Source organism: Humulus lupulus, chromosome 2 (assembly GCF_963169125.1).
Source record: "Humulus lupulus chromosome 2, drHumLupu1.1, whole genome shotgun sequence".
Lineage (NCBI taxonomy): Eukaryota > Viridiplantae > Streptophyta > Magnoliopsida > Rosales > Cannabaceae > Humulus > Humulus lupulus.
Genome location: NC_084794.1, coordinates 8,792,344 through 8,819,460, shown reverse-complemented (window position 1 = coordinate 8,819,460; position 27,117 = coordinate 8,792,344). Strand labels below are relative to the sequence as shown.

Genomic DNA, 27,117 nt, shown 5'->3' with positions numbered 1-27,117 from the left:
GGACGTTTGTTTAGTTTTATTTATAAAATTTATTAATTATTTTTATTAAATTTATATTAATGTCATATAAATTTTGAAATAAATATCCTATTTTAATTAAATAATTTATTTATTTTTGTTTAAGTTTATATTTGTTCTAATTTTTGAATTTGGGAGTGACAACAAAAGATTATATATTATATATTTAATGTAATATTATATATTATACATATATTTTAAATTTAAGTATCTTGCTAGTTTTTTTTTTTTTTAAAAAATCGTTTGTTGCTAATTCACAGTAGATTATATTATATGTTTAATATGATATTATTCTAATAAATGAATTTAATTTTAATTAAATTTTATTTAAGTTATAAAACGTATGATTTTATTATTTTTAAATAATTATCATTGTAAAATATTATAAATATATCATATTTTAATTTGTTTAATTATTTATTATTTTAAAATAATTATTATTGTAAAATATCTAAAAAAATATATTATTTTAAGTTGTTTAATTATTTATTATTTTTAAGTAATTATCATTGTAAAATATCTCAAAAATATTCTATTTTAATTTTGTAATTATTTTATTTAAATTTAAGTGTTTACAAACTACTGTTAAATATAAAAATATTATGTTAAAAATATAATAATATTCCGTTAAAGTTAACATTAAAAAAATAAAAAACCGTTAAAACAAAAAATTTCCGTTATCTACACATTTATTATATAGAAGAGATATATGTCCATTTTTTATATTACCGCTTGAAAGGATCTATTATTGTCAAAATTCAATAAATTGCATAAAATATATAAATCACAAAAATATATCCTCAGCAGGTCAATTTATAAAAATGTCCGTTCTCACAAAAAATGGGTCTTAATCACATATAATTTATATAAACATACTTATATGAAATCACATAATTCACATAATGACCATGATACCCTTGGTCAGTCCAATTTATCTTTATAAATGTTCCTTAAGAAAGCGAATATTACAAATAAAGTGCAAAGAGTGTAGAAGCTCCAAGACAAAGCTACCGTTTATTTTGTTATACAGTATAGTCAAAATGCTAGTAGAATTGCCTTTTTGTCTATTTATTTTGTACAAGTATATATCTTTTATTAATAGTGTAAAATAGCAGAGAGGATGTGAAAATCCCATAAAAATGCGAGTATTTTTCCCTGATTCAGAACTCTAGCTCCTCCGAAGAATAATACTGTTCTATAGCTTTACTCACATTTGATCATTGTGATGAAGAAAAAGTGTATACACAAAAGCTATACTAATATCAGTTCTTTAAGTATACGTTCCATTACTTGGATTCTGAATTCTAAGATAGCATAAACTGAGACTCAAAATGATCAACAATACCCTCGAACTGTCTTCGAAAGAGAATCCCATCCAAACATTATTCTTTGGTCAAACACACACACACACATACACACACATATATATATATATATATATATGTATATATATATTACAACATTCAGATATACTCGAGTTCAACATGCATCGATCAAAGGATGTGGCAACCTTCCTTTACTTTTGCTCTACCGTCCTGAGCTGTGGTATGCTTGTGAAACAACTGATTCAAGAAACATTCCATTCCTGGTTTTCTTGATTGCACCCTCTTAGCAAGTTGTTTCACTAGACGTATATCCCTGACAAGGTAACAGAAGTGGAAAGAAATATATAGCCCCCATAATAAAATACATATCAGAGAAAAGAAAACTAATCATGAACACAAAAAGTATAGTATAAACCAAAACTAACCTCGCATCCAATGCTGCACAAAGTTGTTTCAGTTCATATACCATGTCAGCCATATCACGAGATGATGAGATATTTTGCTCGAGTAGGCGAATGTATTTTTCCAAAACCACCTAGAAAAAGATGATAGAAGGAAATAAGAAAAAAAAAAAAAAAAACCTAATAGCAACGCATCACAATATCTTTACATGCTCATATGTGAAACAAAAACAAGTATAGTAGGTTACCTTAATTTTTTGAGCATTTAATGTAAGCTTATTCTCTTGATCTATGCTTCCCTTTCCTTCAGAGTTAATGGCTTCAAATATTTTCCAAAAGCCTAAACTCATTGGTGGATTTGTCTCACACTTAGAACTTGTCCCTGCTGTGGAATCCCATGTAAAAGCTTTAACTCTTTTCTAAAACAATGTTCTTAATATGTCATTCTTGCTACGATTCACACTCATATCCACAACATTAAAATCCTCAAACCAAGGCTTTGAGATCCCAAAACTTACAACGACCAGAGAATTTCCAATATCCTCAAATGCTTCAGCAAGCATAGTTACATCACAACGAACTAAATATGACTTGAGATTATCACAAAATTTTAAAGGCATGTGTTTAGTGATCCTAGGTATTCCCAACAAATCAAAAAGTAGACTTGAACCCATTCCGAAATTTTCTCGAAGCAGACAAAGTATCAAAACCATCCTAGACACGAGTAATGAATAGGACTTGTTATCTCTTGAGGGAGATTTGTTGATCCAATCAATCATATCCTGCTCGTTGTTAAGGCATTCCTTGATAACATGGGTCACAAATGGTAGATCAGATTGCAGAAAACCAACTAAAGTGTTGAAACATGGCGTGGTCGTAGTATGAATCTCTTCATAGACAAGCCATTCAACAAATGCTGACTTTGTTGTAATGAAGTAGCCTTTGAATGATATAGATAACCAAATCACAAAGCGCTCAACAAGATAAAAGAAAAAACTAGGAGATATTGGGTCACATTCTCTCATGCAATTTGCATTGTATGCATCCACCAAAACACCATGAAACCTACAAATCAGAGATGAGCTTGGAAAGTATGACCCTCTAGACCTTTGCAGACACTTAAAGAATGCCTTCCATGGCAGGTTCTGGTTCATCCTTTTCATAATCTTCTCAAATAGTTCATCATTAAGCCTGCTAGAGCTGAGAACAAACACAGCTATGTTTCCAACTTGACTGTGAGTCAGATCATTCCTCAAGTTGCAATGTTCAACAATCATTTGCTTCAGAAACTTATTACAAATGCCTGTTCCTCTAAAAGAAACAAAGTCCTCGCCCAATGATTTCTGCCAATCTAAAGGGAATATGTATCCTGAAAAATCAGTTGCCAGTCTTATCAATTTCTCGAGATCATCTGAATTTTGACATGTCCTATTCAGATTTTTGGACCCTAAAATAAATTGTGCAACCTCATAGATAAGAGTAAATATCATGCATTTCCTTGAAAGGGAATCATATGAATCAGTCGCAAAGGTATGGATAATGGCTTCTAGCTTGTGCAGAACCTTAAAACCAACAGAGAGTACTTGTGAAGACCAATAGACCTGGGCAACATGTATAAACTGGTCAACGTCAATAAAAAGCACTAACTTATTTCCAATACTCCGGACATGTATATGCTCCACATTTCTAGCCCAGTTTGCATCAGAGTAGAGCAAGACATAGTTTGTGAGGGAATTGTGGCATTGTTTCAAAACACCTAAATATTCCAAACAGAACTCTCCATAGCTCGTGAATTCATTGACATCTTGAGTTTGTAGACCTTCAAGATATTCAAAAATTCGAAGAATTTTATCCTTCCAGATATTCCAGAAATAAACTAGTGACTCCACTGAAACATGGATTTGAGACATCATGCGTTCTTCTGAATCCATCAACTGGTCACGTGGTAAATCTCCTTCCCTTAAATATTCTGTAAGATTTGAATCAAGATGAGCATCAACAACTCTCCAAACACATAGGATTTCACCTCTAACACTCTTGTGTCTCTGAGAAGAAATCATTTCATTTTTCATCACTGCCAAGTCACTCTTCTTATTTGTAATAATTTCAGCTTCTGTGCAAACAAAATCATAGAAGTCTTTCGTCTCATTCTTGGCAAATGATATGGCTTTTGTTATAAGATTATGATTTTGTTTCAACGACTGTAAGGGCCATCCTATTTTACCAGATGACCAGAGTGAGTTGGAAAGAACATAAGCAAGAATAAGTGTTGATGCTTCCTTAAATTTCCCAGCCTTCTCAAGTAAATCTATCACAACTAGTATATCTCCTCTGAGCTTTGCAATGTCTGCAGCTTCCACAAAATTTCCTAATTTTTCTTCCAATGACATAAGTTCATCAAAACAACCCAACAACCGCAAGAATTGACGTATTGAATCCATGGAATAAAAAGCTTCAATAAACCTCATCATAGATTTTATGTTTTCAAGCTTGTAATAATGTAGAGCACACCTCTCCAGGAATTCTTGTCCAATTTTTTCTATTTCTGTGCCTTTATTACTACTCACATTAGAGTCTTGTTTTGCTTGTAGTTTCCAGGATTGTATATATGCCAAACCTGTGTCAAATAAGAGTCCTTTGGCACAAACATTTAGACACTCTGAGAACAAATTGCCTTTAGCATAGGCATTAGCAGCTTTTTGATAATCACCTGCCAGGGAGAAGCACTCCCCAGCTCTCTGCAACCCAGACTCAAACTCACCAAAATTTTCCAAATAAATCAAACCTACAACAACAAATAATAGGTCATTAATTTAGATAAAGTACTTAAATTTCAAGTAATTTATGAGAAGAGGCATGAGATGAATTCATTTAGACTATGAATATTCACTAAGCAAGAGCATGGGAATTTATATACCTATTTCCTCGTTGTCTCCTAAATTTCTATAACAACTCATTGCAGAATCAAATTTCCCCATAGTTTTGAATATCTTGGCAGCTTTTCTTAAGAAAGAGCTTGTTACTTCAGGATTGGAAGTAAGCATATGGTCAGCCATAGCTTGAAGGCCAGCAGCTTTAGACTTCATTTCCCAAAATGTGTCATGAGCTTTTTCAAAGCAAATTGTAGCCATTTCATAGTTATGCGCATAATATAGCTGTTCAGAAGCAAATTGAATAGTTTAATTTAAATTATTGAAAAATGGCTTTGTGCATGTGTGATAAAACAACTTGAATTGCTTAATCAAGCAAAATGGATCAAATGATGATGATGTGATCCTAAGATAATGATCATTCTTGAAAAAAGAAATGATCAAGAACCAAACCTACCTTTACACCCCTCGATTTCCACTCATGTGGACTGCTTGAGACTTGCATTGATAGAGCAAGTGAATCATCTAGTTGTTGAACTTGTACAAGGCACTTCTTCATCCAATACTCAAACATAGGTTTGGAGAATTCAGTGGTATCACAAATCCACAATCTCTTCTTTGTACATGCAATGGCAACATATAATTGTTTTAGCTCAGCCAACAAAATCCTATCTTTGCTTTCGTTGAAAAGACGAAACTGTGGAGACGTGGAGTCAAGCAGATCTTGCTCGTTCATGTATTTATATATAAGTCTCCACTTCTTTCTCAGCAGGGAAGATCCAAAAAAGTTATACAGCATCACATCCTACAACATGCCATAGTATATATTAACTTTCATAAATAATGCAAGAACATATTAATAAATATTGTAGTTACCTGAAACTCCAAGTCTTTGCACTCAAGTATTGTTACGATAAGGGCTTGCTTTCCAACAATGTCCTTTATGCTTTGTCGTGATGTTTCATCTCTGACCAAAATTACCTGCTCCGCACCAAAACTAATGGCATTTCTGCTCGAGTTGTTGTCACATCTCCCAAAAAGTTTTATGATTGCGTTTTCATTCTTCTTGTATTGAACTATAATTGGAGCTTCACCAGGGACCATAGAGGTTTCAAGTTCAATAATATCAATTGATAGAGGAAAGAAATGATATATCAGTTCAATAATACTTTGTGATAGTTTTAGAATGCGAGCATGGCTACGAAAGTTTTGACTCAAACTGAACATATTAGTGATATGTCCCACTTTTCCTTTCATGTTCATCATGGGATTCAGAACAAACTTGTTATAAAAAATAGAACGTAGATCTTGAATCCTACAATCAATGCCCCCAGCAATTGGTCTTACAACATCTCCAGAAAAAACAAAACCCTCTTCCAAGTTACTGCATACATACTTAAACAAAGCAACTTGACTCACTGTGAGATCTTGCACATCATCTACATAGACAAAATCCATTTGATCACCACCATATCCTTCTTGTTTGAGTCGAAGATGAAGATCATTTACAAAGTCAGCAATATCAAATTCACCACTTTCCAACTTGAGTTTTTCATATACCTGGAATATATCATATATAATCTCTCTTTCTTTCCTCCTTAAACGACTAGATCCACACCCCTTTGACAACCTAACATATCTCTTCCTTGTGAGTTTACCATATTTTGTTTCTAGGGCTTGTGGGCCGCCTTTGATATGAGAAACTATCTGAGTAAAGACACAAGAAGGGTCGAGATTTTTCGTTAATTGGGAATCAAAACAAGGCCAGTATTGTGAAAAAAATCTCGTATAATCAACTTCTTTGGTGCTTAAGAAGGAATAGTATATATGTGATCTTGAATTGGGTATTTGACTTTGAGAAACTTCATCGATACCAAGGAATCTTTGGAAATAAGATGTTTTCAGTGTTCCGTCAAGCATCATCAAGAACTTATGGAATGTTATGGCAAGAGGATACGAATTAAGGGGAATGTCATGAAAGGAGTCTGGGATGTTGTTGAATCTTGAATCTTCGTTGTCATTATTATTTTCATGAATCAGACCGCTTTCAACTGAATGACTACCACTGCAAAAGAATTTGTGGAAATGTTCAAAAGTTAAATGAAATTTAAGTATCTCATAACAATTGTTATGCTTATATTTTTAAGTATATATTTAAAGTAAAATATAGCACAGTCAAGTGAAAACTTGAAATATTTAGCACACACCAAAATGAATATATATCACAAATTTCAATGGTCGAATAATGTACAAGAGATGTTTGCAAAATTATCCTTGGAATTATTCTCTCTAATCATTCATTTTGTACCCATGCAAATGAATTCTCTGCCCCTACACTACAAAAAAACAAGGCTTATACCGATAACAAATGTCGTCGGTAGAAGCGTGAATTTTCTCGATACAGCTTCTACCGAGAACATGTTCTCGATAGTAGATCCTCGGGACAGCTGCATCGGTAGAGGTAATTTCTACCGAGGACATTGAATATGTCCTCGGTACAACCTGTCCAATTTTGTCATATGGATGGGCTATACCGAGGACAATCCTCAGTATAGACTGAGCTGAGATTTTTTTATATGTGCAATGTTTATTCACTTATATATTTATTTATTGATTTAATTTGAATTAAATATAAAACAATAGAATAAAATTAAAACACTTATATTAAACATATAAATAAAAACATAAGAGTATGTTTGCTTAATCAAAATAAAGAGTTGTCCTAAACATGAAATTGTAATAGTCCATAGTAATAAAACTCATACATAAGTCCTACTGACTTGGTGCTCCAACATCGGGATCATCGGGTGGTGGTGGGGCACATTGAGATCCTGGGGTGATACAATGATTCCGGATATGCTCCTCTAATTGTCGAACACGCTCTCTTATCTCAATCATATCTTCATCTCTAGTTTGTGGAGGATCAATAGTAAATGAAGTTCGGTCCCTTATGTTAAGGATACATCCATATCCTTTGGTGGTTACATCGTTTTCCGAAGACAGTTTGTACAAAAGATAAGTCAAGAACCTAGCCTAATTTTTTAGACAGCCTAATGTTAGGCATTTGTTGACTCTTATTCTTGCACTGCATACATTGTACAAGAGGGAGATGGAGCCTCCCTCCATCTATAAATATGATGGAGTTCATTGAGAAAAAATAAGCTCAATTAGAGAAAAATAAGAGATAATGCTTGGGAAATTCAAAGACAGCATAGGAAACTCTAGAGATAAAATACTCAATGAGTGAGAGATTTCTATGAGTTTGAGAAAACAATTTGGGAAATAACTTAGAGATATTATTGGTGAGCAAATATGTATTTTTATTGTGTATACTTCCTACTTAGCTCCATAATATATGTTGCCTCCTTTGGACGTGGGAAAATTGTCGAACCACGTAATTCTATGTATTTTATTTTATCGAGACATTTCACCAAGCCACAAAGTTGTTGATTGAGTCAGCAGACTATGTAATTGAGCCGTCAAAGTCGTTTACCAAGTTGCTTTGTGAGTTGACCGAATCGCTAAGCCTGTTTAACCGTTGACTAGTGAGTCAACTCAGTCAAAAGTGAACTTTGGGCCAAGTCAGTATGTTTTTCAATAGAATCGGACTTATTCCTAGCTAATTGGACCAATCTGTATTCAACTATAGACTTCGTTTTTTCAAATAAGGTACAAAAATTTGCAAAAACCCTATTTTAAGTTATTAGTGCAAAACTCACTTATTTTTTTGCACTAATTACTAACATCGGAGAGTCAAAAGAAAGTGTACAACTTGATATTAGAAGTTCTAAAGATGAACAATGTGACATTAGAAGTTCTGGCGAAACAAGTGGTTCTATTTGAATAACCATGTTATCCAACACAAAGTTTAAGGTGGAGAAATTCGACGACACCACTAACTTTGGTATGTGGGAATTTGAAGTGTTAGATCTATTGTTCAAATAAGGATCTAATATTACCTTCGAGACTAAGCAAGAAGATTATACCAATGAACGCTGGAATTTTGTCAACTGAAAATCTTGTGGCACAATCTAACTGCATTTCAGAAAAGATCAGAATTACTCTGTCTTGAAAGAGAATGTAGTCAAAGTTCTCTGGAAGAAGCTCGATGACGAGTACATGAAGAAAAGTGTAGATAACTGACTCTACTTGAAGAAGAATCTTTTCTATTAACAATATAAGAAATCTACCTCTATGATTGAGCACTTGGATAATTTCAATAAAATTTTGGCTAATTTGCAAAATCTAGATGTTGAAATTATTGATGATGAAGATAAATCTTTGTTGTTGCTAAATTCATTACTTGACACCTATGATCATTTAACCATAACTCTGTTATACGAAAAAGATGAGGTTAAATTCATAGATTTGTTTAGTGCTTTGGTGAATAATGAGTACCAGAAGAAGGATCAACATGATCACAAAGGCTTAACACCAGAAACACTAACTGTAGCTAGAGGTTGGGCAAACAATAAGAATTCAGGCAGATCAGATAATAGGGGTCGATCCAGATCAAACTCCAGAGGAGAGTCATCCAAAAGACGTATTGCAAAGGACGAGTGTGCCTATTGCCACCAGAAAGGGCACTAGAAGAAAGATTTTCCAAATAAGGACAAGTCAAATACAAATGTTGCACAAAAGGCTGATGATGATGATAATCCGCATTTACAGTTTCGTCATCAGACACATACTCAGACAGATGGATCCTTCATTTCAGATGTTCCTATCATATGTGTCAGAACAGACATTGGTTCTCAAGTTTTGAGGAGCTTGATGGAGGAGTTGTGCATATGGGCAACGACAATTCCTGTCAGATAAAAGGGATTGAAACATTATGACTGAAGAAGCATGATGATACAATTAGACGACTTACGAATGTCAGGTACATTCCCGATCTAAAGAAAAACCTTTATTTCTTTAGGTGTTCTTGATTTTGATGATTACTAGGTAACTTTTGAAAATGGAATCTTGAAATTTCTTCAAGTTGCATTTGTTGCGATGAAGGGTACACGAAAGATGAATTTATACTCTCTAGAAGAGAGTACAGTTACAGAAAGAGCAGTTGTCTCTAGCAGTTCTAAAGAGAATACATCTAATTATTAACGCCTTTGGCACATGTTCTTAGGGCATGTCGGAGAGAAGGATTTGCAAGGCCTAGTGAAGCAAGGTTTACTTAAAGGTGCCAAGACTGGAAAGTTTGATTTCTGCAAGCATTTCATACTAAGAAAACAAACGAGAGTCAAGTTTGGCACTGCTGTGCATCCAAAAACAACTTCTTGTTTTCAACTTGTCCATTCAAATGTTTGGTGTCCATCTTTTTATACTTATATGGATGGTTACAAGTATTATGTGAGTTTTATAGATGATTTCACTAAATTTGTCTGGATATTTCCCATGAAATGCAAATCTGAAGTTTCCACTGTGTTTTCTCAGTTCAATACATATGTTGAGCGATTATTCAATACAAAAATCAAAACAATGCAAACTGATTGGGGTGGGGAGTACAGAAAGCTTCAACCAATTCTTCAAAACTTAGGCATCATTTTTAGACACCCTTGTCCCCATACACATCAACAACAAGGAAGAGTGGAAGGTAAACATAGACATGAGTTGATATGGGACTGTCTTTACTTGCTATCAAGCCCAAATGCCATTAAAGTTTGGTGGGAATCCTTTGTTTCTGCAGCTTATTTAAAAAACAGGCTTCCAACTCCAACTTTACAAAATATATCACCTTTTCAAAGCTCTTTAATCAATCTCCTGATTACAACTTCTTAAAAGTCTTTGGGTGTTCATGTTTTCCACTACTCAGGTCTTATAATTCTCACAAAGTTGTTTTTCAAACTTCTAAATGTTTGTTCTTGGGTTATAGCCTAGCACACAAAGGTTATAGATGTTTTCATCCTAATGGGAGGGTCTACATTGCTAGAAGTGTCACTTTCAATGAGCTAGAGTTTCCGTATATGTCATTGTTTAAGTCAAACTCGATCTCTCCTCATAACAGCTACTCAAAACATACACATTGCTTTTCCTCTTCCCAATGTACCTATTCCAACTGCCTCACCTGTCCCTATCACTCAACCAACTCAACCAAGCTCACCCACTGACCATATTCCCTCCTCGATCCCAGACACATTTGAACCTCATGTCCTTGCAACTGCATCACTCCCCACAAATAACCCAACCTCAGAAACAGACAACAACTTGCCTCACCACTCAGACACTTTACCTCAAAACCTAGTAATAGACACATCTTAGTCCCTTTTACCTATTCCAAACCTTTTTTCTTAGCCTACCCGTACCCCCAACTCAAACTCAACCCCACAACCAACACACTATGATTACTATATCCAAATCTGGTATCTTCAAACCTAAAGCACTAGTAACTATGCACAAGAGTTTATCTTTGGAACCAAAAACAGTAAAGCAGGCTTTGACAAACCCTCTTTGGACACAAGCAATGAAGGAGGAGTACACTGCATTAATGAACAACAATACATGGACTCTTGTACCTCCATCTCCTCATATGTTTATAGTCAACAACAAGTGGATATTTCGGATAAAGTATGGACCATATGGTATTGTGGAACGTTACAAAGCATGCTTAGTAGCAAAAGGTTTCCAGCAGATTCTGGGGATAGACTTGTTTGAGATATATAGCCCTGTGGTGGAACCTTCCACAATCCATGTTATCTTCACCATTGTTGTTGCTTTACAATTGGGAGGTACAACGTATTGATGTTAATAATGCTTTCCTTAATGGTGAGCTTCAAGAAACAATTTACATGTATCAACCTCAGGGATTTCAAAACTCTCAATTTACTCAGCATGTTTGCAAGTTAAATAAAGCCTTATATGGCTTAAAACAAGCCCTCAAGGCTTGGTTTGACAAGTGAAAAGTTCGCTGAAGAGTTCCTTGCTACAATGGGGCTTCACCAATTCAAAGTCTGATACCTCTTTGTTCTACACAAGGAAGAAAGGAAAACTCATTCTTCTCCTTGTCTATGTTGATGATATTCTCATCACATGAGAAGATATAGCTATGGTACATCGATTGATCATTGATCTCCACCTTCAATTTTCTCTTAAAGTACTTGGGCAAATCAATTACTTCTTGGGGGTTTGAGGTGTTTCGAAATGATTTTGGCCTCTACCTTACACAGAGAAAATACACCAGAGATCTCCTTGATAAAACCAACATGTTTACTGCAAAGCTGATCTCAACAACCATGTGTCCCAACTCACAGTTGTACCTTGATCACGGTGTTCCTCTAGCAGACCCTTCTCTTTAGAGAAGTGTCATTGGTGCACTCCAATATCTGACATTGACAAGGTCAGATATTGCCTTCTCCATTAACAAGCTGAGTCAATTTTTGAAGGCCCCCACCACTGATCACTGGAATGCCTGCAAGAGAGTTCTAAGATACTTAGCTGGAACTACCCACTTTAGGTTATACTTTAAGCCATCTACCAATCTCTTCATCAATGGCTTCACAGATGCTGATTGGGCCAGCTCGATTGATGATGGGCACTCCACTTCGGGATATTGCAGCTTCGTTGGAGTAAATCTAGTCAGTTGGTGCTCTAAAAAGCAGCATGTAGTAGCTAGATCATCAGCAGAATCTGAGTATAGATCTCTGGTGTTAGCAACATTTGAGATTATGTGGCTACAGTCCTTACTTAGTGAGTTGCACCTAACACCTTCTCAGTGCCCCATACTTTGGTGTGACAACTTAGGTGCAAGCTCTCTAGCCTCCAATCCAGTGGTCCATGCCCGCACGAAACACATCGAAATCAATCTTCACTTCGTTCGTGACTAGATCCTTGCCAAAGCTCTGGAAGTTCGTTATGTTCCGTCTGAATTTAAGATTGCTCATTTGCTCACGAAGCCTCTTCACATCTCTCACACAACTTGTTCTCCAAGCTGAAACTTCTTGTTCCCCCGTGTCACTTGAGGGGGGATGTTAGTGAAGACCAAGTCAACTCAGTCAATGATTAGTTAGAAGAGTCAGTTTTAGTTACTTGATTAACAGAATATTGTAACACCTTTCTTAAACAGTTGACTTATCTTTCTTTAATTGTTCTTGTTATCCCCATTTCCTGCCAGGCGCCCGGGTTCACGCTTCAAGCCCATGGACTGGCCAAATGAGTTTGGGCCCAGCCCAGGCCCGTTTTGCAAGAAGTATAATAGATATTGACGACCTCATTCTGGGTGAGGCCCGAAAGGCGTCCGGGGAGTATTGTCTGGGACGGTCATCCGGGAGATGGTATGTTTGGCTTCCAGATAACAGTTGGGATTGACGTGGATAGATCCTGAAGCCTGGTAAATGGTCTGGGCTCCTGGTAAATGGTCCGGGCCCATGGTAAACGGTACGGGACCTCGACGAATGGAGAGGCACATGGGTAAATGAACCCGGGTCGATTCTCCAAGGTTGGCAGGATAAAGCATCTGTGACCCTGACTTCTTCACAGGAAGCGTGGGAGTTGTCCCCACGTTTCACCTGCAGAAAAGGCTACCTCGGGATTATACGCCGTTGGTTCAGACCTGCGCCGCCACTAATCTGACCGATCTTGTCCCCTGAATCTACCTCGTAACTCGAAATTCCCAGACCAAAGCTCCAATTTGTCGCATGATAGATATGGTTTGGGCTGGCCCAGTGGGCTCAGGTTAATATTTTTCTTTTATGTTTTAATCCTTTGTATTGGGCTTCCGATAGAGGAACCAGCAGTATTTATACCTTTATTGAGCCCAGGTCAGCCCAGCCCAAGCCCAGTGCACATGTGAACCTATAAATACATGTAACAGAGCACTGGAGAAGGGATCTCTTTTTTGTGTGTATACAGTTACTCTACTGAAACTTGCAGAAAACTCCATTGTAAAAAGCTCTCTAAGCTCTAATACAACTGACTCGTGGACTAAGGCTCATTAACGCCCCAACCACGTAAAAATCTGGTTTACAACTTCTAAACCCTTTCTCCTTAATCTCTCTTATCTTTTACTATTGTAGTTTCCGAAAAACTCAGTAAACATTTTGGTGCTTTCATTGAGAGCCTGAGAAAGCTAGTGTTGACATCAAACCTCTCATGGGCGTGAGCAGCAGGATTAGAGTGAGTTGATAAATTAAAGTCAGGAATAGTCTAGTCCAGGCCTTGGAACCGGGACCAAACACTCGGCTCATTCATGCACGGTGGTGAAACACTTAGTGAAAGCTTAGCGAATGGAAACGGGAAAGCAATAAGAAAAAAAATAAAGTGGATAAAACACCAAAAAATGTCTTAGACGCATGCGCGTCCGTAAAAGTATTGCAAAATTATAAACAAAAAGAAGATCCGGGTTTAGACTTCGCCAGGTCCTGATGCCTCTCGGATGGCTCCATCCGCCTCTTCATCATCCAGGGGCTTCGCGTCAGCTTTCTCCTTGGCCTCAAATTCAGCTCTCTTCGTGGCAGGGTAAGGATAGACCAGGAGGTTCATGTTCTTGTCCTGGACCCAGGCCATATAGATGGCCTCATCGAAGATGATGCCCAGCATGTCATCCGCGTGCTCTTTTTCGCAACGGGTCTCCTCGTGTGCCTTCACCTCCTTTTGAAGCAAGCCTTCCAGCTCATGGATCCGGGCTCCAGACCTTTGACCCTCTCTCAGTCCTGGATGGACTGAGTCACCGCCGCCTCCTGCGAAGCCTTTACTCGGAGAAGCTCCGCCTCCAGATTGGCCATCTGCTCACCAGCCTCAGCTTCTTTCCGGGACAGAGCCTCTTCAAGCTGAAACATGACCCGGTCGAACTCTGTGTAGTCTGCTTCAGCCTGAGCAACCGCGTTGGCCAGGGACGCTTTGTCCTGGGCTGTCTCCCTGGCCAAGGCCTCCTTGGCGACTTCTCTTTGATTCACTGTCGCCTCCAGCTCCAGCTGGAGTGTCTCCATCTTCATGGCAGCCTCGGCCACCAAGTCAGCATTCCGATGGGATATTAGAGCATCCTGGAACAAAGAAAATCTAGAAGAGTCCTTACTCAGCAAAGAAAAGGAGAAAGAGAAGATGCAAAGCAAACTTACAGCGGTGGCTTGGTGGCGGAGAGCTTGGGAAATGAACAGCATGTCCTGGTTGGCGATGGTGGCATATCGCTTCAGTTGAAGATTGGACATGGTGTTCCCCACTTGATCCAGTAGATCCACCGCGAACGGGGTCGTATCGTGCCCCAGATTGGGGCATAAACCTGTTTCGGAAACCAGTCGATCCACGATTGCCTGAGGGGCACTGAAGGCTGTCGGGCGATTAGCGAATTCAACCTGACGACGAATCGTCAGGGCCTTGTAAACCTTCTCCCTCCTTTCCCAGCCATTCTCCCAGCTCCAGGATATGAGTTTGGACTGCTCGTCCCGCAAGACGGCCTCCCCCTCCTCAGGTAAGGCCGGGTGGACGGGAAGAGTCGGTGCTGTCGGAAGGTCTTTAGCGGCAAGCTGACTCTCCCCGAACGACTCCCCATCCGAACCAGCCCGCCTCGTCTGAGCTCTCTTGTTTCTTGGTTTTGCCTCCTCCGCACCCAAATCCGCGGCTCTTTTCCTAGAGCTCTGGCTTGCCTCTGGTTCCAGCTCCAGGTTAATCACAGGGGGTGAGCGGGAAGGTGGGGGATAGTGGCCGGGTCAACGGCCGTGATCGGAACCGCTGCTAGGGTGGCCTTGCTGGGTTGAAGGGCCCTAGAGTCTCCTTGCTAGGTTGAAGCTCTAGCCCTGGCGTCTCCTTAGACGCTTTCTTGGAGACCTTCCTGGTCGTGGCCCTCGCCTTGGCAGCCCGGATCTCGAGGAGCTGCTTCATCTTGTCCACGGGGTCGGACATATCAAAGTCTTCTAAAATAAACACAAATAAAAGAGTTAGTACAATAAACAAGCAAACAAGGAAGTCAAGACTAAGAGTGACCCAGGACGAACCCTTATTTAGGCCCCGGACTTGATTCAAGTCATCTAACGCGAAAGAATAGACTCGGTCCCCCATGTCATCTGGGTGTAGAAAGTTCCCGTATTAGAGAAACCCGGACAAGTACATGAGGACTTCTAACCCTACGGGAATGGGAGACGAAGGTCTCATTTCCCCGTCAGCCCCGAACACGGGGCCTCGGTGTGCTAGCCTGTCCCTAGCTAAGTCCCCAACTTGGGGAGCATAAGTCAAAATCATAGGTGAGTTACCTCGCCCTGATACGCTAGCCCCAGGGGTCCCTGTATTCGGTTGTCCCTTGTCGAAGAGGGCTTCCAGCTCCTCGGAGGTGGCCGCCTCCCTCGGCTGAGCTTGGTCCCTCTTTCGCTTGGTCGCGTCCACCAGCACCGCAGCCTCTATGGCCTTGATGTGTTACAGGGCTAGCTCCTCCCTCAGCGCGGGGTCTTTCTCACATTGTATCCCCCGGAGGCTCGGGGCATGGATCATTTGGTGGGCCGCGAGCATTCCGATCACTCGGAGGTTGTCAGTGTTGACATAGCCCCCCACGTCCAAATCCTCCGCGCTTAGCTCGGAGTAAAGCTTCTTCTGATCCAAGATGAACTGGGTGAGGGGAGTCTGGGCAAAGGGTCCTACCACCCGAGATGATGTGATGAGAATAAAAGAAAAAGAGGAAGAAAAGAGGACAAAGACAAGAAAAAGGGATGGGAAACCATTTACCCAATCACTGGAAGTCAACCATCAATGTGGGGTTCTTCTCTATGAGGAACCCGGACGTCATGAACCAGTAGTGTTGGACGTTCGAGGGATGCTTCCAGGCGCTGGTAGGAGCAGGGTAGTTGCCCCGCGATTTGAGCTTGTAGAAGCCGTCCAGGGTCTTGTCCTTGACGTTGACCTACAGCTCCATCTTGTAGAAGTACAAGATTTCTATGGGGGTCGGCTCTGGGATCTCCCTCGCGAAGCAGAAGACGCGCCATCCTGCAAGAAATCGCTATGCTTGGGGCAGAAGCTAGAAGGGCGCGATCCCAATGAACATCAGGAACCGCATTGATGTGGCCTACGCTCCAGGCCCCAAACCCGTTCACGGAGGTGTGGGCCCTCTCCTCTTTCTTGGCCAGGCGGTTATGGAATAGTCCGGGAGTCGAATCCATGCCCAAGCACTTCTCTAGGGCGTACAACATTCAATAGTTCCAGAACAAGTTCGGCACCACGTCCATCTCCCACCTGTTGCCTTTGGTGGTCTTGGCCCCGAGAACAGTGAAAGGGGCTTGTTAACTTCCTCCTCCGAATGAAGGGTGACGCCCGATGTCATGGCTGGTGATCTGGGAGCAAAACAGAGAAACAAACCAAGCACTCAGTACCAAAACCCAAGAAGGTTGGTTAAGGTACGGGGGCTCTCCTATGAACTGCTTGGAAAAGTTCTCTCCGGATCAGGTCCGGGATCACCAGGGATCTGCAAGATCCTAATCGGAAATGAAAAATAGGCTACACTCCTAAGACGGCTGATAACTCTACAAAATAGAGTTATTTTACCACTTTTTATGTGCTAATTGTTGCTTAATTCTTGAGTTTTTAATTGATTTATTAAGTTTTTAAGTAATTTTGAATTTATTAGTCTTCTCATGATTTTATATACTTTTGTGTGTTTTTATAGTTATTTTATTGTAAAATGTTGTAGTTTAATTATTTGAAATTTATATTGTTAAGTTAGGAATAAAAAGATGCACTTTTGAGCTTAAATGTTTAAGTAAATTAAGTTTTAATTAATATTTTCATGGAACTTATGTTGTATATTTTATTATTGAAAATATTTTGTTTTAATTTAATTTATGTTTATTTTTGTAGAGAAGTTGTGTATTTTTTTTTGCTCTTGAAAAAGTAAGAAAATGAAGAGAAAGGTGGCATTTTCAAGGGAAACAAGAGAACAAAGTAGTATTATTGAAATACCAAAGGAGCCATGGCCCAACACTCCACACCACATCAGGCCCCATGGCCCAAGCCCAATTCTCCTTCAGCACTTGCCTCCTTCTCCCCAACGTACCATGACCATTTCCCTCAACTCCTTCAGCAATCACATATGAAGCTCCTGCCACCTCACGCCAATTGCACCTGCCACCTCAAGATCAAGCCAAGATCAAGCCAAGTGCTTCCACTCAGGCCCATAAAGCCCAGCGCCCCTGCCACCCACACGCCTGGCACAACACCAGCCCCTTCATTTATCTTGAGCCCATAAATTGTCCAAAAGCACATTTGTCCCCTATGACAAAAATACCACTTTTTACCCTACTTTCTACACATTTTACCCCAAAACATAATTATTATACTCTATAATTTACCCCTATTTACCATATTATAATTAATTAAATTAATTTAATCAATTTAATTAATTTGAATTGATTATTTTAATACCTCATTTGTGGCTATAAATAGGGAGTTTTGAAGACCATTTAGGGTGTCCAATTTTGAAGAGAGGTTACTATACCATAATTTCTACACATTTCAAACCTCTCTATTCTCTTCATCTTCTTCTTCTTTTTGGTTACTTTCTATGTATTTTTAGAGGAAAAATTTGGGGGTTTCTCCTCCAAATTTTCCTATTTATGTTTGTAATTTTTATTTTGTATTTGTTATTCTAGTTATGTGTTTCTAATCTTTTTAAGATTATTAAGGTGATGATGAAACAATTTGTAACTAGATAATGTTTATTTTGTATGTTGATTTCCTATTTTGTGCAACAAAGTTTATGGAATTTTCTTCTTCAAATATTTTCTTTCATCTTAAATATCATGTATTTTGGATTGTTAGCACATATTTACACTTTGTTCTTCATTAGTGCATAAACATAATATTCTTTGTGTAAGATGTGTCATTAAATTGTACACATCCATGCTTAGAACAAAAATATTATGTTTTGCCTTTTAAATAATGTTCATTGATTTATTTGTTATTTCATTAGATTGATTTACACTAAATGCTTTGAAATTATAATTTTGAAAAGTGAAGAAAAATCCTATCTTTTTATAAGAAATTTGTGCTTAAAATTATAAATCTTTTTGGAAAATGATAGTTTAAATTATTTTAACTATCACTAAAACTTGGGAATCAATATACTAATAAATATTATTAAACTTACATTTTGTGGATTCTAGTATCTTAATAATCTTTTCTTTTAACACTTATTTTCAACTCATTATTGCTTTATTTTTATTCTCTTAAATAGCTTTATTTTTCAATCTTTTATTTTATGTTCATAATATTAAAACTCATCAATCTTTGGAGCTAGGTTAGAATTTATTACTTTTTATTTAATATAGTTTTCTTTTTTATTTTAGACAACTCATTTGGGTTCGACCTCGTGCTTACACGAACACTATTCTATAAATACGATTCGTGCGCTTGCGAGTATAAATATTTAAAACATACCCGTTTTGGGTCCATCAACGGCCCATTGACGCTTGTCCGGGAATCACCCGGACCCGAAAAGGGCCCAGAGCGGCCCGGACCAGGCTGCTTTTCCCTAACACTAATTCTAAACGCAGACAAGGTCTAGCAGCCTAAACAGATAAGCAAAATGACAGGAAATCTATGTTTGTATACATATAAAGGTGCAAAGGCGAAAGGCAGGGAAACTTACTGTAAGTTACTGGTCGTGAAAAATGGTGGTTGTCTAGTGGCAAGGACGGTAGAATCTCAGTCTTGAACTGGTGGAGACGATTCAGCAGCTCGTCAAAAGGGCAGGCTGGTGGCGTCTGCTCGGGCAAGGGTGTAGATATCGGAACCATTGGAAAAAGGCGACAGCGCAGGCGGAGCAGACGGTGGAAGATATCGTCGGCAAGCTCGGTCATAAACAAATCCTTCGAGTTCTTTGACTGGCTCAAGAGTGTAAAGGTTTCAAATGAAAGCCTGGGGGGTATTTATAAGAGCCCAGGCGATGATTTTTGATCTAACTATTGGGATCAGTCCCCCTATCGGATGGTCAAGGATCATGCAGGGGCATTAATGGATCCACTCGAGTGCTGGATCATGATACCCCCAAGGCGCGACCTGCGCCACTTCGATCTGACGTCCCAGAGAGAGGGGCCCTTCAAAGGTCGCCCCATCCTACGGTCCTCCTTGTCGCAGAAGTAATAATGGAAAGCGCCCGTGCGGATGGGACACTTCGTGATCCGAGCGGACATAGTAGCCCTAGCCTAGCGACCCTTAAGGTGGTTGTTGACCTTTCAGGATCAAGTGCCATCGATGCAACAGTTGCTAGGAGACACGTGTACCCTTCGTCATGAACCGATGCAGTGGTAAACGAACCCGGACCCTGGTAAATGGTCCGGGCTCCACAGTCTTCCAGCACGCGGTGCCCCTTGCAGTGGACAAGTTGCTCTGAGAAGGAACCGGGAAGAAGGCCAAGAGGATCCGGGACTGAGGCAAGCCTCCACCATGCAAGCCCGGATGAAGGCTTGGGGGGTAAATGTTATCCTCGTTTCCTGCCAAGCGCCCGGGTCCGTGCTTCAGGCCCATGGGCTGGCCAAATGAGTTTGGGCCCAACCCAGGCCCGTTTGGCAAGAAGTATAATAGATATCGACGACCCGATTCTGGATGAGGCCCGAAAGGCGTCTGGGGAGTATTTTCCGGGACAATCATCCGAGAGATGGTATGTTTGGCTTCCGGATAACAGTCGGGATCAACGTGGAGGATCCAGAAGCCTGGTAAGCGGTCCGGGCTCCTGGTAAATGGTCCGGGCCCATGGTAAACGATACGGGACCTCGACGAACGGAGAAGGACATTGGTAAACGAACCCAGGTCAGTTCTCCATGGTTGGCAGGATAAAGCATTCGTGACCCTGACTTCGTCACAGGAAGCGTGGGAGTTGTCCCCACGTTTCACCTGCAGAAAAGACCACCTCAGGATTGTACGTCGTTGGTTCAGACCTGTGCCGCCACTGATCTGACCGATCTTGTCCCCTGAATCTGCCTCGTAACTCGAAATGCCCAGACAAAGCTCCAATTTTTTGCATGATAGATATGGTTTGGGTTGGCCCAATGGGCTCAGATTAATATTGTTCTTTTATGTTTTAATCCTTTGTATGGGGCTTCTGATAGAGGAGCCAGCAGTATTTATACCTTTATTGAGCCCAGGTCAGCCCGGCCCAAGCCCAGTGCACATGTGAACCTATAAATACATGTAACAGAGCACTGGAGAAAGGATCTCTTTTTTGTGTGTATACAGTTACTCTACTGAAACTTGCAGAAAACTCCATTGTAAAAAGCTCTCTAAGCTCTAATACAACTGACTCGTGGACTAAGGCTCATTAACGCCCCAACCACGTAAAAATCTGGTTTACAACTTCTAAACCCTTTCTCCTTAATCTCTCTTATCTTTTACTATTGTAGTTTCCGAAAAACTCGGTAAACAGTTCTGTTAGTGTTTCTTGTATTCTGTACACTATATAAACCTATCCTCTCGTATTATTGGGGTATGGTTTTCATTTTTCAATACAACACATTCATTTTCACACATCTCTATTGTTCATTTCCATTTCCATTTTTCATTCTCTTTCTTGATCACTTTGGTTACAAAACTATTTTAACTAACATGAATCGATGTCATTAAGGATCAAAGGCATGTTTATGAATGTTTTCACGCACCTTCTCCAGTATGAAATGTATTGCTTGACATTATCACAAAGCTTAGTAGTTGCTGTCACAAAAAGCTGGCGTAAAACAACATTCTTTTTATCAACAGTTCCAATCCCATTTCTCTTGGCTCCATAGAATCCTTCCATTTTCAGGCGATGCATATATTCTTTTTGGAACAACTTCATGGATAAAACAGTAGTTTTCCCAGTACCTGACCTTCCCAATACAAATGTACTTGTAGGGAAAAGGATGATCTCTCTTTCTTGGTCTGGTACTTCAAAAGGGAGATCCAGTTCTCTACCATCTCGATCAGATAGCATGTGATTCACTACACAATTTGATAGGGAGTAGAATTTCATTGGCATCATATGGAGATCCTCAAACCAACCAATGTTCGAAGAGAGCGGCCAACTCTTTGGGATTTCCAATTTTCTAGGGACAAAATCCAGAAAAATCAAACCAAATCAAAGAATAGAAAAATATTACTACTTAAACACAAACTAAAGGAGTTAGCATACCCTTCCAAGCACCTTTCATTGCAATTGTTGATGAATTCTTCTGTGTACTTGTCAAAAACAATATCAAGCTGGTTTTTTAACCTTGGAATTTCTTGATAAGGCAACAAATCCCAGATCTTCAAAACTTGCATATATTCTGAATGCTCTTTTGATATGTCAACAGTGCTGACAACATAAAAACCTTCAACCTTATAACTCATAATTTGCAAAGAGTTTTCACAGACTGAGACGCTAGGCCCCCTTGGTCTCCAGCCATCAGAAAGCTTAAGTAAAAGTTTAATAACTGGTTTCTTTGCTTCAACTACTTCAAGGTTTTTGAACGACTTTAGAAAGTTTTCACTGAAAAAAACCTACAATATTTGGAGATGTACAAAAGAAGCTCCTTTAGTATAGATGTAGAAGCCAAATAGAGTAAATACTATGTTAAACTATATTGACTCAAAAAGAGACAGAGTAGCAGTAAATGCATGTGAAAACGCAGTACCTTCCACTTTGAACGCTTGAAAAGTATACCATCATTATGGATCATATCATCAAATTGACCGGACTCTTTCTTGACCTCTGTTATAGCCTTGGCCAAATCATCATCTCTGTCAGCATTAAAGAAGCATTTTCTATTTTTTGCATCAATGACAATAGGTGTCCAAACAGTAAGACTCTTAACCAGAGTTCTTTCCTCACCCAAAATCCAGAGGCAGTGCCTGAAAACATGAAAAGGGTCGATGGTTATTTGCTATTATGAAGTTATAATCTTAATGAAAACCATTGAAGAATTTACTTCACATAGTTTGCCTATGTAGTGTTTGTCATACATACCTAGCCCTTGTTAGAGCAACATTAATTCTTTGTGGTTTGGATATGAAATCCAGTGAATGATGAGAACCACTGCAGCGTACAGTAGACATTATTATTATGTCCTCTTCCCCACCCTGAAAGCCATCAATTGTCTTCACCTTTACTTGAAAGCCATTATTTTCATTGTACCTAAACCTCAGTTGGGTTTGAATTTCAACCACTTGAGCAGCATATGGAGACACAATACCAACACTAAGCTCATATTTTGACTCAACCCAGGCTGAAAAACACACAAAGCAAAGAAAAATGAGTTATTCATTGTAATAAATTTCATGCTTCAAACAGCAAGTGAATATCAAATTCATTACATATTTTTCTTATCACCTTGAAAATTATATACCTTGGTACAATTTTTGTAGTATTCTCATGATAACAGCTACCTCAACCAAATTTTTTCGACTACGCTCATCATCATCCTTATGCTCTCTTCCACCAATTATATTTATAAAAGAATATGGACCAAACATTGGACCTGGAAGATAACTCCTTTCATAGCTTTTCATCTTCACAATAGCAGCATCAAGTATCTGGTTACGATAGAATAGAGAATTTGGGAAAGAGCTTATAGATGGATGCATCCTGTATTGCAAACTTAGGAGGTGCCTTGGATGATTTTCTGAACTCAGCCTTTCATACAAACTTCTTCCGAAGCTAGCTTCCTCTGAAACCTATAAAACAAACATACAAATAGTTAGTGGATTTGTGTAAATTAATAATAAAAGGAATAAATAAGTCTCTAGCGTAGATATATTTAGGGGAATTCTCCTAAGGGTTTTACTTTAAGCCCTACTGGTGGAGCTCTCAGTGTTCAGCGCGATTTTTTTTTATGAGCGTGTATATTATAGCTATGTAGAGCATCTGCAAATTTTGAGAAAATTCCAAATAGTTTACAGTACCGAAAACTAAATTCAAACATTGCACGTGTGACTAATTTTTTTTATGCACGTGGAAAGTAACATGTTTGAACCTACTTTTCGGTAATGTAAACTATTCGGAATTTTCTGAAAATTTGCAGGATGCTCTAAACAACTACAATATACACGGTCATAAAAAAAATCACGCCGAAAACTGTTCACGGGTCGAGAACACTGAGAGCCCCACCAGTAAGGCTTAAAGTGAAGCCCCTATAGAATATATATATATATTTATATATTATATATATATACTTTGCTTTTGACAGTTGCTGGTAATTGCCATTCATCACCAACAAGAATAGCATGCTCTACTCCTGGAAGTTGAAGAGGTATGATTGATTCACACTCCTTCAGTTGAGCAGCTTCATCAATAACCAAAATTCTTGGCCTAATTTTCAATCGATGGAGCTTGTAAGAACTCGATACAGTACAGAGAATTAATGAAGCATTTTCCCAACAAAATTGTGTAATTGTTTTCTGGTTCTTAAACCAAGAATAGTCAAGCAAGTCAAGGGAATCAAGAAGAGATCTCATACTTGAAACACATTCCTTTCTTTTCATATTGGGACTCAAGGAGATATCATCAACACATGAAAGAAAACTATATTCAGAAGAAAATATCATCTCCACTACTTCAGAAACCATATTCTCTTGGCATAGTAACGATTGAAAAGAAACGAGTGAGCTAATAAGGGAGACCATATCTTCAAATAGTTTTTCTGAAATGTAACTTTTCGTTGTATGTGTACAGATGATAGACAAGTACTCCTTAAGTTCTGAAAATTTCATGTTAAATTCTTCTCTCACATACTCAAGAAATGTTGGAACGTTTTTCTTCACAACTTCACAACCATCTACTTTTATTATGCATCTCTTTTCTTCGTTTCTACTTTTACTGTAATCTTCTTTCTCTATGCTTGACTCACTCATTTCCAGCGTGTCATGGTACCAGAAATCAGAATTTTCAAGAAGATCTATCATAGAAGTCAAGCAAAATCTCCAACCACCTAAACCGAAGCACTTTTCAAGCTTCTCAACTCGATCATCCAGATATATCATTTGAAGATCTGAGTCAATGTTCAGCCTCTCCTTAGTACCGAAAAGAAGAATATTTCCCAATGAACAGAACAAACCATCAGTACCATATGTATCTACTAACACCATCTTCAGAACACCAGAAGCCACCTTAGTAATTGCAATATTCGTGGGAGCACAAACAAGAGTTGTATAGTTCATTCCCAATAGCTCGACAAGAAGAGCACTGGTAGTTTTAGTTTTTCCTGTCCCCGGGGGACCCCATATGAGTTCCAAAGAAGATTTTGTCCCACAGTCCATCATATGAAGACAAGAAACAAGTGCTCTGGTCTGAGACTCATTCAGTTGAAAAGGTAACTTCTTAACCAATCTGTCACCCCATAGTCCATTACTGATTTTGGAACAAACATCACACCACCTCTTCTTACTCTTAGCCTGTTTATCATCAAGGGATTGAAATTTCTGTCAAAAGTAGTATGTGGGAATTTCAACTTTAGAACAAGAATAAAGAAATCTTACCTCTGAATAATCAATGCATATAACTTTATTTAGAAACCCCAGATTGGATGACATGTGCAATGCTTCCCATATTCTCCTGAGAGGGGTTAAATTTGCCAAGAAAACGATGAACAATGGCTTCTGAAAGTAATATGTGAGCTCTTTTGATGCCTTCACTATGAATGTCTTACCGCCATTCCCAATGAGATTAACGAGTGATAGAAAAGCCCACGATCTGTCTACCATTTGGAGATCACAGACAGTTTTTGGCTTAACATTTGCCAAAACAAAAAAATCTCCAGGCAAAGCTTTGTAAGGCTCCTTGCCATTTTTATTGTGTTTGTTTCTCCAATCACTAACTTGAACTATATAGTTCTTGTTACCATATGGATTAACTTCTTCTTGGAAATTGTTTACTTCAGTGAAAGGCGCTCCATATAGAACTTCCATGCTTGAGTGCAATTCAGCTCGTGTTTCTTCCAATAAAGGATTAACATAAGACCCCAAATAATGCTCAACTGATCGAAATGAGTTGGGAATCTTTTCAATCTGCAAAATATATAATAAAACAAAACAAAATGAATGAATGGTTGTTTATGAACCGAAAAGATTTCTTGGAAGTGTACACAAGTTTTAAAATGAAGTCAAATTGAACATATTAGGTTTTGCATAAACTTATTATCTAGTTTCCTAATCATCAAGGAATAATGAAAATTTAGTTGAAAAGTTACTCAAGGAAAATGGATGGCAATCGTAAACCAATGGCTTAATGATGGTTTTAGTAAGACACTTGATCAATAAAGTGGACAAAAATTGAAAGTCTATTTTGTACAAGGTTAGTGATATATATATATATATATATATCTCTTCTATATAATAAAAGTGTAGATAACGAAAAAATTTTGTTTTAACTATTTTTTATGTTTTTAAGGTTAATTTTAACGGAATATTTTTATATTTAAGAAAATATTCTTATATTTAACTGTAGTTTCTAAACACTTAAACTTAAATAAAATAAAATAAATGATTAAAAAAATTAGAATATGATATTTTTGGAGATATTTTACAATGAAAATTATTTAAAAATAATAAATAATTAAATAAATTAAAATATGATATTTTTGAGATATTTTACCATAATAATTATTTTAAAATAATAAATAATAAAACTAAGTTATGCACGTTGCTTGTATCTAGTATATATATATATATATAAGAAGAATTACGGGGGTCTATCTAAAAACCAATTGGTGATTAGTGAAGTTATACATGTTTTTATTAATGGTTCAATATTCTTACACTTATTCTATGTGGGACACAATAATCTAATATTCTCTCAAGATGATAGCTCATTTTTTCAGCTCACTTACTTTTTTTTTTTATTTCAAATGTCTTTTCGCACTATGTTAGGGAATACAACAATCATGGGGCTCCAACTATAAGTCAATTAATGATTAGTAAAGTTATTAATGGTTCAATATTCTTACATTTATTTCATCTGAAACACAATAGTCTAATAATATATAATAAAGGTTTTAGTAAGACACTTGATCCATAAATAAAGCAGGCAATGGGAAATGGGTTAATAATGGTTTCGTTTATCTAATAAGTGTGTGAAAAAGCTTTAGAATTGAACTCCGAACATACCCTGTATTTTCCTAGAAATCTAAAGCTAATAGAACATAGATCATCACACATATAATTATTAGTCAGGCAAATGATATAATAATAAACTCAACCAAAATAATAATAATAATAAAAATAAAAAAAAAACAAAACAAACAAACCTTGTTGGTGAAAAGCTCTTCATCGAAAACATCTTCAAGAGACCAAGAAAACAGAGTTTCAGTAAAACGGTCAGCAACAGATGATGTCTTATTATTCATCATCATAATATGTAGTATAGCATAACTCACTCAATCACTCTCTCTATCCCCTATAATAATTTTCTCACTCAAACAACTTATAACAATTCAAACCTTAATTCTACAATTTCTTACACCACTTTATCATATTCAACCTCACATAGTATTATAATAAACTAAAAGACTTAGCATATAATCTGTAAGTAGAAGGTAGATTCTCATTCATGTCAACTTAGTTTCTCATTTTATAAAAGATAGCCTAACT

At 37.9% G+C, this 27,117-nt stretch overlaps 1 protein-coding gene across 2 annotated transcripts; it reads right to left on the bottom strand.

Moving 5' to 3' along the window:
- Positions 1 to 912: 912 nt before the first annotated feature.
- LOC133817181 (uncharacterized) lies at positions 913 to 27,117 on the bottom strand. 2 transcript variants are annotated; one of them, XM_062249603.1, is made up of 14 exons: positions 26,775 to 27,116; positions 25,009 to 25,536; positions 23,707 to 24,924; positions 22,881 to 23,208; positions 22,502 to 22,760; positions 22,170 to 22,386; positions 21,686 to 22,035; positions 21,177 to 21,599; positions 5,491 to 6,679; positions 5,072 to 5,419; positions 4,662 to 4,899; positions 1,993 to 4,529; positions 1,769 to 1,878; positions 913 to 1,656 (listed from the first exon to the last, which is right to left on the bottom strand). In XM_062249603.1, the coding sequence occupies exons 1-12, from the start codon at positions 26,877 to 26,879 to the stop codon at positions 2,164 to 2,166; spliced, it is 7,569 nt and encodes a 2,522-aa protein (XP_062105587.1). In that variant the 5' UTR covers positions 26,880 to 27,116; the 3' UTR covers positions 913 to 1,656; positions 1,769 to 1,878; positions 1,993 to 2,163. The 2 variants fall into 2 exon arrangements, with proteins under 2 accessions (XP_062105587.1, XP_062105588.1); XM_062249604.1 differs by lacking the exon at positions 21,177 to 21,599 and having other exon boundaries at positions 26,775 to 27,117.